Below are 14,564 nucleotides of genomic sequence, written 5' to 3' on the forward strand. Positions count from 1 at the left end.
TCATGGGAACGAACAGTGGCTACCTACTGTGACTGGACAAAAAGTAACAGACCAAGAAGTGGTCTGTTGTCCGACCACTGACACCAATGTCTTTTATGAGACAACAGTTTTAGGCCCTGTTCACACAAGAGCTTTTTGAAGGCAGAAAAAAATCTGCCTCTGAATTCCTTCAGGAATTTTTGAGGCAGATTTTGAACTTCCGGGGTTTTTTTCCACAGCATTTTTTGCTAGCGGCCATTGAATCTAATATAATGGGAGGGGGGGGGGCATGATTTCGGGTTGCCGTTTCCACGTCAAAGTCAACACCAAAAAACTGCGTGTGAATTGACCTTAAAAGAGAAATTGACCTCTCCTGAAATGTTTGTTTTAGTAAAAACTTGTATTCCCCATGAAATATTTCTAAAACATATTTTCTTAGAACTCTGTGTTGTGTCGTTCCTGTTATTCCTCCTAGAAATGTCTGAATATAAATTGACAACTGGGTGTTACTAGTTGGGAGTGTTGTCACGGTCAGCACCGATTGGACATTGTCAGTTTGTATAGGGACACGCCCCCAACTAGTAAACACCCAGTTGTCAATTTATTCATACATTTCTAGGAGTGATAACAGAGGAATGGCACAATGTAGAGTTCTAAGAAAAGATGTACAGAATTGCAATTTCATGTCAGGAGAGGTGACTTTAAGTACAGACAACAGCCCGGACACCTTTAATAACACGTATGTTCAGATCCATTAAATGTGCATGTCATATTTACAGAGATATGAGGTGTGAGTGGCTGTCCGATCGGCAGCCCCGGGGAGGTCAGAAGAGGACTGTACATTCATACTATTGTGTATAAAACTCCATTATACAAATTTACAAGTCATCCAACGTGTCCACATACATTTGTAGCTGTGACTCCACAGAGTAAGGTTTCTTCTTTCAGAATGGTTATTACTCACCCTGAGCAAATCATCTATTCTGCCTTCTTTTTTTTCCAGATCCTGGTTTTTATTACTTTCTAGGGCAGCAAGCTTCAGCATTGTGAGATCAGTCTGCACGACATATAAAGAATGTTAACTTCAGACAGGACTTATTTGGGGGAAGAAGTCCCAAAGCAAATATAAAGGCAGTCTATATATCTATACACAATACACACACATTCTATATATATATATATTTGAATATATATTTGATCATTCAATGAAAGTAACACACGGCAGAATATCGCAGTACAAGTCAACAGTGCAACCAATCTCTAAACATTTTTGTGACCAAGCAGCCCCCCAATCAAGTCGGGTTCCAAACTCTGAAGAATGTATCAGGACAGGTAGTGACTGGCTGAAAAGATAAAAACAGTGCAAGGTTCACTGGATATACCTGTTGGACACTAAGTGGCCAAGTGGTCTGATTCTGTATCATTTCATATAAAAAAATGTCTGATATAGAATTGAATTATTATTATTCAAATAATCTTTATATAATCTTATATGTTACCCATCCTGCAATATAATTATTATTGTCTCATATGATTGTTTATATGACACATTGCATACCTTTTCGTATTTCAGTATTTTATATATTACTATATTTCTCTTGTATATTACTATATATTTTTGCATATTACTAGTTTTCTTTTATATATTACCATTTTTTTATATATTACTATATTTATTTTGAGTATTACTATATTTCTTCTGTATATTACTAGCTTTATTTTATATATTACAATTTTTCATTTGTATATTACTGGATTTATTTTATATATTACTAGATTGCTTTTATAGATTACAATAGCTTTGACCCGGAATGGATTGTTCTAATGAGAGGTTAAAGGGGTTTTCCACCTTCTGACAACTGATGACCCATCCACAAGATAGGTCATCAGTACATGATCTGTGGGGGTCCGACACCTGGGCCCCGCACAGGTCCGCTGCTCCAGCGCCTCCGTGCACCGGAGGTACATGCCGAGAGAACTTCGCTCCGGCCACGGAATAGCGGCCGAGCTGCAGTACTGCTCCTATTCAAGTGAATAGGAGCGGACCTGCAGTTCTGCAGCACGGCCGCTATGCTATGTACGGAGCCAACTGCTTCCGGGCTCCGTACATAGCATTATGTGCCATAACATCCGGTGCCCGCAGACCACCGTAGTGGCTTATTGGTGCGGGGGCCCGGGTGTCGGATTCGCACCGATGATATACTGATTACCTATCTGGTGGAGAGGTCATCAGTTGTCAGAAGGTGGACAACCCCTTTAAATAAACCTGTACACCAGAATGATAGAACCGCTTTTATGCTTACTAAAACAGCAGACACAGCCACAGCAGACAACTCTTGTACATAATCAGCATTGCCACAGAGGAGAAGAACTGGAAGCACACATTTTTATGAGCTTCCAGCACTTCCCATCGTGGCTGCCACTGAGAGGAAAAGGACAGCGGGGATTACTCTATAATTATGCAGATCTTGTTTTTTTTAAAGAGGCCATGTCACCTCTCTGGTCATGTGTGTTAAAGTAAAATACTTTTACAGTCCCATAAAATAACAGTTTTGGGGCATCTTTTCTTAGAACTCTGCATTGCACCATTCCTCAGTTATATCTCCTGGAAATGTATGTATGAATAAAGGGACATCTGGGTGTTACCATTTTCAATATGGTCTGTCCCTACACAGTTTGCCAATGTTAGTACTGATTAGACAGTGTCAGACTATGTAGGGACACACACTATTGACAAAGGGAATGACAACACCCAGTTAACCCCTTCCCGACATTTACGGCGCACGCCGGGTGGGGGAGTATGGAGCGGGCTCACCCCGCTCCGTAAGGCGTAACACACAGCCGACACTTCCGGGTAACGAGCGGGATCCCACTCGTTTAATCTGTTAAATGCCGCAGTCAATAGCGACCGCGGCATTTAAATTACTAAAACCAGGGGGGGGGGGGGGCGAGCCCCTGTAACGTTTCAACGCCCCCCCCCCCCCCGCAGCGCGATTAGGGGGTGCTGTTGATTGGCGTGGCAGCCTGGGGGCCTGATAAAGGCCCTCAGGTCCGTCATCTTTGTACTCCTACGAAGCTCTCTAGCAGGGCTTCATAGGACACTGTCAGAATCAAGATATACTGCAATACATTAGTATTACAGTATATCGTGAAAGCGATCTAATGATGGCTGGTTAAAGTTCCCTAGGGGAAACCGTAAAATAAAGTTTTTTTAATAAATGAAAAAAATTGAAAAGTTTAAAAAAAAAAACCCTTTTCCCATAAGCACAATGTAAAAAATAAAGAGCGAACATAACTGGTATAGACGCATCCATAAAAGTCTGAACTATTAGAATACATCATTATTTAGTCCGAGGGGTGAACGCCGTAAAAAAGAAAAAATGAAAACATCAGAATTGCTGTTTTTTGGTCACTTCATCTCCCACAAAAAATGAAATAAAAAGTGATCAAAAAGTCTCATGTGCCCCAAAATGGTACCAACATAAAACGACAGCTCGCCTCGCAAAACATAAGCCCTCATACTGCTAAATCGACGAAAAAAAAAAAAAGTTATGGCTCTCAGAATGTGGCGACAAAACTTAAACCTTATTTTTAACAATCAGTTTTTTCCTTGTAAATGTAGTAAAAAAAAAAAAAAACTATATAAATTTGGTATCGCTGTAATCGTATTGACCCACAGAATAAAGTTAACAAGCCGTTTTTCCTGCACGGTGAACGCCGTAAAAACCAAACCACCCAAAAGATTGAGGAATCGCTGTTTTTTTCCTATTCCACCCCACATATATATTTTTTTATCATTTCCCACTACATTATATGGCACAATAAACGGTGCTGTGAAAACCTACAACTCGTCCCGCAAAAAACAAGCCTTCAAACAGCAATATTGATGGAAAAATAGAAAAGTTACGGCTTTTGGAACGTGGGGAGGAAAAAACAAAAGTGAAAATCTGAAAAATGGCTGCCGAAGGAAGTCGTACATTTCCCGGAGGAATAACAGAGGAATAGCAAAATACTGAGTTCTGAGAAAAGGTGCTCCAGCATTGGAATTTTATGAGGAATACAATTGCTTACCAAGAGAGACTTGTCAGGGGAGAGGACAAGTCCTTTATGACTACAATTTTTTTTATTTATCTAAAGCTGTACCAGAGAGGACCTGGTGAGGACCTGGTGAGGGACTAACTGGAGTCTTTGTTATAACTTATGGTTTACCACCTGTTTCAGATAGACATTTACACAGATAAATGTCAATTTCAGCAGGACGAGCCGACCCTCTTATGTGTATAGCGGTGTTCCAACTCTCGTCTGACAGATGTCAGGGGAGGGAAGGATCGGGCTGCTGGATTTCAACATGCCCGATCCATTTGCTTGTAAGGAGAGAAGCCGCTGCCGGAGGAGTCTGGCAGCGGCTTACTCCCTTTCTCCTATTGAGAACACAGGCCGCTCGGCTGAGCATGCATGCGTATGGGGGGTTGGGAGGTATAGCTGTTGGCATTCGGCCGACAGCTATCTAAAGTGTATGGCCAGCTTTATTGACAAGATCTTACAGCTGTAAATTTAATTTCCGTATTCACTTAAGGATGCTCCTTGGCGCGCCTATTATAATGAGCCCTTAAAGCAAAAAAAGAAACCAAGCTGGCAAAGCAGGCGCTTACGAAGGATAAAAACAGACTGCAAAAAGAGTCCAAGAGGTTCTGCAGGCTCTAACGAAATAACAGGGCACCACAGGTCAATGAGGCGTATGACAGATTTTCATTATAAAAACCTTTCTATGTAACCTTATCACTCTAATCCTAAGGAAGGGACTCAGTCCCTAAAGCTGGCCATACATTTCAGATCGCTGTTGGCCGACCGATTGTTTGGCCTATTCCTCCTGACACCCCCATACACATGCACGCTCATGCATAATCAATAGGGTGAAGTTGGGACCCTTCTCTCTCCCCCGACACGGAGTTACAAGGTGGCCAGGTTTTCGCAGCTCCCGCGGTCTCCGTAGCTCCCGGATTCCGGAAAAAGCTTAGCTAAATTTCCGTAACTTCCATTCACTTCTACAGGAGTTCCAAAACAAAACAGCATAGCAAAACATGTTTCCGGATAACCCGGCCACTTCATAAGTCAGTGTCCAAAGCCCAGCAACAAAAGGACGGGAGTCAGGGGGCCCCGTTCTAGAGATAGGTGTGGGTCCCAGATGGAGATCCTGTGGATATGGCATAAATGTCCAAAGTGGGAATACCCCTTTAATTTTTACATCACCCCAAGGCTCTGTTCACATCATATTTGGGCTACCGAATATATACCCCTAGTGTATTCAACTGCATGCCTATACTTTTACAACTACAACTTATATCATTATTTCAATACAGTTGAAAAAAAGAAATACAGACGTATACCAGTTAAACTTTTGCCAAATGGATACTTGATATACAGCTGGTCAATACAACTTTATGGGCATGTTAGATGTATATGTCGGGAGTATTTCTTAATGTACATACCGAATGTATAAGCCAAACACAGTGTGAACAGAGTCTAAGGATAATCGGAAAAAGATTAATACCAATGGACACAAATTTTAACCATGTAATAAATAGCAACAAACGGATCAGTATTGAAAAAGAATACTCACTTGAATTAGTTTATAAGATAACTGCTTTGTGGGTGTTATAAGATGGTCCCCAAACGCTAATGCAGTAGGTGAAGGACTGTTCTGTCGAACCTTTGACAAGATGAAAGTGAAGTAAAGACATGTAGGGTATTACTCACCAGGAGTGTAAAGAACAGACCATACAAATCATATGCAGCAAGTAGGGGAAGCCGCCTTTGGCAACGCATTTCCCCTGCAGGGGAAATGTAGTATTATATGGTGGCCATTTAAAGAACTGGTCATCCATGTAATGCACGGTTGCTTCGGGTCTGCCAGAGCACTTTATTCTGGCTCACAAAGAAGGGACCCGAGTGGGGGGACCCCTCTCTATGACATCCATATGCCCTAATAGGGCATATGAATAGGGGTGGTCTTTATGAGGCAGGCCCTTTAAGGAGCAATTGAGGTTAAGGGGGTATTTTGGGGCCGCACCAAGGGAGAGATTTGAAAAACAATTAACTTGCTAATATACTTTATTAAAAAAAAATGTAAGAACACTGTTGCATGCGAACAACGTGGCAGTCGTCACAGGCCATCTCATGTTTACAGCGCTGGTGCCAATGGAGGACATGGTCATGTGATCATTGGAAAGCAACTGGCCACTGCTGCAAAGTTCACATACGGCTGTGGTTACTGACAGCAAAACATTGTGGAATTTTTAAAGTATATGAGTAAGGCAGATGTTTTTTTCCCTGCAGGCCCCCACCTTGCAGTATTAATGGGGTTCTGCAATACCACATCAAGTGTTGTGCAGGAAAGATTTATGCATATAGAACTACACTTTAAATAACTTCAAGATATACCCCATTAAACACCTATTGATGGATATACAGCGTTAAGACTTACAGAAGATGAAGGTGTGGAATGTGAGTGGGAATTCTGTGGAGACCGTATTGAAGGGGGTAAGCCTCTTACAGGACTGGTACCATTCCCTGCTTGATACTGGGGAGACATGTAAATACGACAAGGTTATAGGTATGTCCCAATGACATTGTATCTGGAGCTCAAACACGAGGCACATTCTCCTGTACATTTCAGTATTAATTCTTATTTCCAACTTACATCAAAATAGTCACTAATCTTATGACCTCGATTACCACTGTTCTTTCCTATGGAAGAGAAAAGAAGAATGAATTAATGACAAATCTTTGCTAAGCCAAAAAACCAAAACTAATTTACGACAAATATTGTGGTCTATAAAGATACAGACCAATCCAAATAATCAGAGCCTATGCCGTAGATATTTATTCTGCTAAAACTGTAGGTGCTTATTCAGACAAGCGTACATCTCGTCCGCGTGCTGTCCGTGTGTCCAACGGACCCATTATAGTCAATGGGGCTATGCATACGTCAGGTCTTTTGCATGGACCATTGAAAAAAAAATGGCAGCAAGCACTACTTAATTTAACAGCACACTGACACCATGCGTGTGCTGTCCGTTTTTGACAAATCTGTTTCAAAGAGATGCTGAAAAGAAAAACGGAACCAGAAAGTAGCAGAGCAGCGGACAAGAACAACTCATGACAAACGGAAGTACAAAAAACTGACATGGAACACAGACGGACGCAACACGGACCTTCACAAGGATGAAAACCAGTCAGTTTCTTGCAAACGCAAAACAGACACGCTCGTCTGAACAAGCCCTAACCAGGCGGTAAAGTAGGCAACTGTAAGCTGCTGATCCCAGCATTTACAATTGTCTAGAGTCTTACCTTGACTTTTCATTAAATTTCTTAAACGATCAAATGTACTGAGGAGTCTCCTTGCCCTTCATTACAAGGAGCTATTTGGCTTCACAAAGCTTGTTAGAAATTTTACTTTAAATAATATTTACTGTACATGACCCTTCCAGTCAATACATTATACTGAATCTATATATCTATGACCCTGTTCCACCCGTTTTGCATCTAAGGATGACAGAGAGAATCTATTGAGGAAATAAGAAATGGTAAACATTAAATTAGGTATAAAATTTATTCTGTAGGTCATATTACATCATACTTCCAAGTTCCATTTAATATTATTCTGAGATGCAGAAATAGAGTTATATGGAGAAGATCTGGCTGCCTGCAGTTACCACTAGGGGGAGCTTAATGAAGACAGAGCTTACATTGAGCCCAATAATAAAGCTGTCTTCATTAAGCTACTGAGATGATCTCTGAAATCTACAAAGATATATTATGAAATTAATCAGCACAGAATTCTTGATTTCATTTGAAGAAAAAAAAACAATGGATACACTAGCATATCATCTGACCGAAGAGCCAGTCAAAAACCCTAAACCTAACAATTCTTTTTTCACATTATTTAGATGGCACCAACATGTTGTAAAGAGCTGTACACAGATTGAAATGGGTTTATTTCACGACCCCAATACTGTAAGGCAAAAAGCTTGCAGTAAACACAGATTACATAATGCCGTTTTTTTTTTAGTTATCCGCTGACGTTTTAGTCTCTTGCTTGCAGTATACGTGGGATTAAACTAGTTACTAAGCTCCAATACTAAAGATTCTCAGTACTGGTCCACGTATCGGAGACAAAAGATGCCCGTAGCTAGAGGATGATTAGACGGACTATCACCTACATCATGTCACCGTGATCAGACAAGAGCAGGAATGCTGCAGGCAGCTGAATTAAATAACGAGCACGGTCCTGTAGATAGTTTGTAAAATAAATTGGATGGACATCTATATTTGATGCCGTTAAATAAAGTCCAAACCAGAGATGCTCAAATCCTATATTATATCCTTCATCTCCGTATTAACTCGTCACATTAATATGTCAAATGGATGAAAGGTATTTCATGCATCATCTAAAGGGGGAGAATTACGATCTTCATGGGTGGGCACCTTAATCTGGTAAAGAGAGAAGAAGATAAGGGTGCAGTCACACGTGGCAGATTTTGCTGCAGAAATTTTCTGATCTATACTTTTCCACATCCTCGTATCGAACCTGTTTGCAGAGCTCCTTGGTTTTCATGTCGCTTGCTTAGGCCCCATGCACGACCATAAAAATCGCCAGTAATTACGGTCCTATTGATTTCTATGGCCGACGGACACCTTCCCGTATGTCTATAGGAGGGTGTCCGTGCCCTTGAAACCGGACGAAAAAAATAGGACGTCCTATTTTTTTATTTTACGGACCGTGCTTCTATACTTTATAATGGGAGCACGGCCGTAAAAACGACCGGCTGTCCAAGGCGGTCCACGGCTGGCCGTGCCCGTAATTACGGGTCATAATTACGGGCACGGTCGTGTGCATGAAGCCTTAGTGGTGTTAAAGACAGGGGCCTATCAGAACAGATGTAATTATAGGGACATCATGTGACACTTTGTATACACAGGGAGCCTTATTCAACTAATTATGTGACTTCTGAAGTTAATTGGTTTGACCAGAGCTTCTTATTTTTTTCAGGGTTTCATAGCCAAGGGGGTGAATGCATATACACTCACAACTTTTGAGATTTGTTTTTTTTGTTTTTTGTTTTTCTAACAAGGTCCATTACATAAAATCAAATTTAAAATCCATTTTAATTCCAGGTTGTAATGCAACAAAACAGGAAAAACACAGGGGGGTGAATGCTATGGCAAGACACTGTAACTGTGTCTATGCAGAGGATTTGGAGCTCTGTGCCACAAAACCAAAGCTTACAACCTGTATGAAAATATGTTAAGAAATTAGTCAGTACAGAATGTTGGACCCAAAAACGACATGGCGTTGCATGGAGGACATTCACTTTAAGCTAAGATTCACACCAAACAGACGACATTGAGATATTAAATTAGATGCAATATTTTGTGCTATATAATGAAATGCTTTTCAATACCCAGTTTAAATATTTACATTACCTTGACTGCTTTCATTCTGATTCTCAGCTTTCCGCTTCCTCCCCCTTGAAGAGTCTGGCTGTTTCTTCTCGGGAGTCTGAAACACACGATCAAATATGAAAAATTAATTCAACTAAACTGGTAAAGTAATATTTGCTATTTATTCAAAGCAGAAACTGTTGGTTAGAGAGTTTGGCCCATGAAAAACAGTTATCACCTATTCACAGGATAAGCGATAAATGTATGATCGCTGGGAACACAGCGATCACAAGGGTCCTCTGTCTACTGTTTGACTTGGGCAGCGGTCACGCATGTTCACTACTGCTCCATGCAATGTCTATGGGACTAATGGATCGGTGAGGGTGCCGGATGTGGCACCCCCAGCGATCATGCATTTAACACATATCCTATTAATTGGTGTCAAATGCTTTTCGTGTACCAAACCCCTTCAAAGAGATCAGACACCTTAACAAGTGAACCACACTTATTGCTTAACCCATGGTGCCAAGTAGAGGGCCAAAAGGAGAGGAACCCAGCACCGGCTACAAAGGGGTCTTCCCACAATTAACATTTATCACGTATTCACAATATAGGTGGTAAATCTATGATCGCTGGAGGTCGCACTGCTGAGATCCCCACCAATCTCTAGAAAAGAGGTCCGGACCCTCATTCCTCCTCACCTCACGATCGTAGTGAGGAGTATTTTGAATGGAGCGGCGGTCAGTCAAGTGAGCTGCCGCTCCATTCAATGTCTTTGGGGCTGATGGCGGCAGCCGTCATTCCCGCAGACTTTGAATGGAGCGACAACACACATGTGCGACCGCCGCTTCATTCAAATTCCTCCTCCTGCAGGGAGGAGGAACGGGGATCCGGATCCCTGTTCGATAGATCCAGGGGCGTCCCAGTAGAGGGGCCCCAGCAATCATATATTTATCACCTATCCACAAAGGGGTTTTCCTAAACCCCTTTTAAAGAAAAATGCACATGGCAGAATCCCGGTTATGAGGCCATGTTCCCTAGTACAGAGCTGTACCGGCTGTCAGGTGCCGAATGTGCAGAGATATTCTACTCTAGAACCAATGCTTCTAGGAGAAAATATCTCTGTACATATGGCATCCAATGGAACAGGTTTGGATTGTTTTAATCTGAGTAGATGTTGAATACTTATATAGAGAGATCTATATAGAAATGGCTAAATAAACTTTGCCCGTCCAGCAGCGCCAGGGAGCAAATTTGAACAGAGTATATTATAGAAAGTTAGCGTCTACAGCTCTATTATGCAGCCATATTCCCGAAGGACTCTTTGATAGGGTTTTGCATAAAAGAGTTAAAAAAATATATAAAAAATTATCCATCCATTATCCAACGTAACTGTCCTTCACCAAAAAACAGATTTTCAATTACACATATATCATTTTTGTCTTTTCAGTCACTTTGTATTAGTGTAACATTAGATGTTGAAGCCAAAGTTTATTCCATAAGCCAAGAACTCTAAGGTCAAGTAACTCTTTGCTTACCAAAGGACAATAAAGAGGTTCTGTCACCACATTATAAGTGCCCTATCTCCTACATAATTTGATCGGCGCTGTAATGTAGATAACAGTAGTTTTTATTTTGAAAAACGTTCATTTTTGAGCAATTTTAGATTTATGCTAATTCGTTTCTTAATGACCAACTGGGTGTTTTTTTACTTTTGACCAAGTGGTCGTTGTACAGAGGAGTGTATGATGCTGACCAATCAGTGACCAATCAGCGTCATACACTTCTCATTGTTCCAGCCCATTGTTACAGTGTGATTGTGCAGTGAAAGAAGCTGGGCTGGAACAATGAGACGTGTATGACGCTGATTGGTCACTGATTGGTCAGCATCATACACTCCTCTGTACAACACCCAGTTGGTCAAAAGTAAAAACACGCCCAGTTGGTCATTAAGAAACTAATTAGCATAAATCTAAAATTGCTCATAATTTTCTCAAAAATGATCGTTTTTCAAAATAAAAGCCACTGCTGTTATCTACATTACAGCGCCGATCAGATTATGTAGGAGATAGGACACTTATAATCTGGTGACAGAGCCTCTTTAAGGGCTGTTTTACAAAGTCATAGCCTAAATTTTGTAGCCATGTAAACCCACCCAAAATAATTTATATACCATGGACATAATTACTGGAATACAGACAGGTGTGAAGTAATAAACGGCATGTGCCTTTATGTCGGCATCCTATGATTAGAAAGTACTGGCTCTTTAACACTCCCACTCATTCTGAAATCTGATGCATGAATGGCAGCCGTCAGACTGGTGAAATGTGATTAAATTCTATAAATACTCAGAATAAAAAACGACAAGATTGTGTTCTGAGCTCTTACTAACATTCGTCTAATTCCAGGAAAAGGAAGATGAACAAATGTTAAGTATAATAGTATAATAAATATGCGTGTCAGGGAACACAGAATCCCCCGCATACAGTAAACATACCTCTGATTCTTTGTCACTTAAAGAACCCAGGCTTCCAAAGCTGTGGTTGGAGCTTTCATTGTTTGTCGAGGCCTGTAGAGAATACACAGTAAGGACAAAATAAACAATGTGAGCAAGGTACACAACACTCTAAAAAAAACAAAAACTGTTTCAGTATATAAAAAAATTGTGCCCATAAAATAGCATAAATCCTAGAAGCTAAAGATTTGAAACACGTTTTGCCATGCTTGTGATAACACTACTTGCCTTCTCAGTAACAATACAATGCTTCGACATCAGCTAATCGAGATTTACATATGTAAAAATGAATGCAAATTATGGATTTTTACTCCAAAAACTCAATCGGCAGCCACAAATGTCGTTAAAGAGAAACCATTCCAAAAAAAAACTAAAGAAACACGTTGTTGGGTTGATTAGTACAAGTTCACAAAAGGGAAAAGGCTAAAGCTTCTCTCTGGGATCCATTCCTGGTGTTCAAAATGTGGGGTCTTAAACTTTCCTACTAGTTTCCTACCTCTTTAGTCCCCGAAAACTAATTATTTTGGGTTGAAAGACAGTGATGGTGTTAATCTACAATGACCTAGGTCAGAAGATGCCGAGGGAGAACTGAAACCACAAGTGGACAATTATAGCTCCTACAAAGAGAGGGTGACGTGGACAGAGATCTACACTGCCTGGAGCTGGAGAAAGAGGGATTAGATACTTAAAATTGTAAGGAGAATTTTGAATTGAGTGGCAGTCGCGCATGTGCCCAGCAGTTTCATTAAATGCCTATGGGGCCAACGGAGACAGCCAAGTGCAGATGTATCCAGTCAAAAATGATCTTTTGAAACGTGATAGATAGATGTCAGAAGATCACATTGGTGGAGTCTGAACTCAACTAACCAATAAATCTTAGAAGCTATTGTGGCACTCTATTTTTTTTTTTTTATAGGTATATCACTTTTGGGTGGACGATCACTAGAATAGTAGACCAATCCGGTGAATAGTAGTTATTTTTCCCAGGCACTCAACTACTTCAAGTAAAAATGTAAAAGCATTCATTATCTAATACTGGCTGACCCTTGCCAAAAAAAGTGTGGTCAAAAAAAGTGTTTTTAAATTGTTTTAACTAAATTAAATGGTTAAATGTTATAAACAAACTGGTTTAGAAACTCTATTTTAAAATGTACTATTATAAAGTCTGAGATAATAGAAGAGGTTCCCTCTTTGTAGCCTGTAGTGGACAAAGGCTCTGAACTAAAGGTCTGTGTTTTACATGGAAAGCCCATTGATTTGAAAGTGAACTGCGTAATACTCCCTTTAACCTGCGGTGGTGCTGCAGGGGAAATTAATAGTTGTTACTGGGTTTCGCCACAGATTATTGTTGATCGCTGGGGGTCCAAGTAAAAGGACAATTTAGCAATCTTATTGTACTAACAAAGCAGAGAAAAAAACACCAATAATAAAAAACGGTGCAAACATCTGTGATTGCCTATGAAGGAAAAATAAAATAGTAGTTCAATGAATAAAAGCGAAGCACAATAAAGTAATTCCCCTTTAAGAACATGCACTTTACAGTTTCACGAGAAAACCACAAATACTCGCAGACTACTAATACGCTCCTCTTCCAGGCCGTATTCATAGGAATCAGCACTCAACAATTACTTCTGTTTTGTGTTCCTCACGACATGAAGCCTCTACTGACACCTAAAACCTGGCAACATCCACGGTTTACAAATCACAAATAAGGAAGCGATGTGTCATTGGTTACTTATCAGACAACAGCTTGTTCCAGTTCAACCATCTTGTGGTCTTCCACGCCTTTCAAAGTATCTTGCATTTACTACATCCCAAATTAATTCGAGAACATTGAAGGATTAATGAGCTATGGTTGGAAGAGGCATGAAAGGGTTAACGGGAGTTGTGACCTAAAGCTATTCAAGAAACTTGTGCTCAGAGTAACAAACTTAAATGAACTACTTGTGACTTTCCCTGCCACATGATATAAATGACCATGAAAGTGCCAAAGGCTCAGGAGGCCGCGCTCTTACCCACATGGACTGATAAATAAAGTTGACCATTTGGCGCCTTATGTTATACTCCGATTTATTATACATGACCTAAGGATTATAGTTCTATGACCCGCTGCCAATGACTACAACATACAGAGCAAGCAGTCACATCTCATGTCTAAGTGACCACTTTTGTCCTTAAAGGGGTTGTCAGAGATTTAATGACTTTGTGTTAATGCTTGTAGTTTATAAATGGAAATACATTTGTAATATACTTACATTTTCCAAAGTGGCCCCGTTTTCAGATCCTGCCGTGGGGAACTTGACGGGTGACGTCACTCTCTGCACTGGCTCTGGCCGCTTTATTGATCTGTAATTCTTTGCCGGGTATACGACACGTCACTTGGGACGTGGTGTATATCGGCCTGTTCTGTTGTAACGCGCATGCGCGGGCCCTGCTGTTATCTCGAGAAAAGCAGGGACCGCGAGAACAGCAGTGACAGCGCATGCGCGTTACGGGCTGTGAAGCAGAACAAGCCGATATACACCACGTGACAAGTGACGTGTCGTATACCCGGCAAAGAATTCAAGATCAACAAAGCGGCAGAGCCAGTGCAGAGAGTGACGTCACCCGTCAAGTTCCCCACGAC

At 40.8% G+C, this 14,564-nt stretch overlaps 1 protein-coding gene across 4 annotated transcripts in view; it reads right to left on the bottom strand.

The window, feature by feature from the left end:
• The window catches only part of TLK1 (tousled like kinase 1), a 207,942-nt gene that overhangs the window by 29,070 nt on the left and 164,308 nt on the right, over positions 1 to 14,564 (bottom strand). For all 4 annotated transcript variants that reach the window (XM_075829437.1, XM_075829438.1, XM_075829436.1 and 1 more), the window contains 6 exons: positions 11,921 to 11,992; positions 9,466 to 9,541; positions 6,680 to 6,726; positions 6,464 to 6,559; positions 5,600 to 5,689; positions 944 to 1,036 (listed from right to left, as the gene is read on the bottom strand). In XM_075829437.1, the coding sequence (XP_075685552.1) occupies positions 944 to 1,036; positions 5,600 to 5,689; positions 6,464 to 6,559; positions 6,680 to 6,726; positions 9,466 to 9,541; positions 11,921 to 11,992 (474 nt within the window). The remainder of the gene's footprint in view (positions 1 to 943; positions 1,037 to 5,599; positions 5,690 to 6,463; positions 6,560 to 6,679; positions 6,727 to 9,465; positions 9,542 to 11,920; positions 11,993 to 14,564) is intronic.

The sequence above is a fragment of the Rhinoderma darwinii genome, chromosome 6 (genome assembly GCF_050947455.1).
Source record: "Rhinoderma darwinii isolate aRhiDar2 chromosome 6, aRhiDar2.hap1, whole genome shotgun sequence".
NCBI classification, from domain to species: Eukaryota; Metazoa; Chordata; class Amphibia; order Anura; family Rhinodermatidae; genus Rhinoderma; species Rhinoderma darwinii.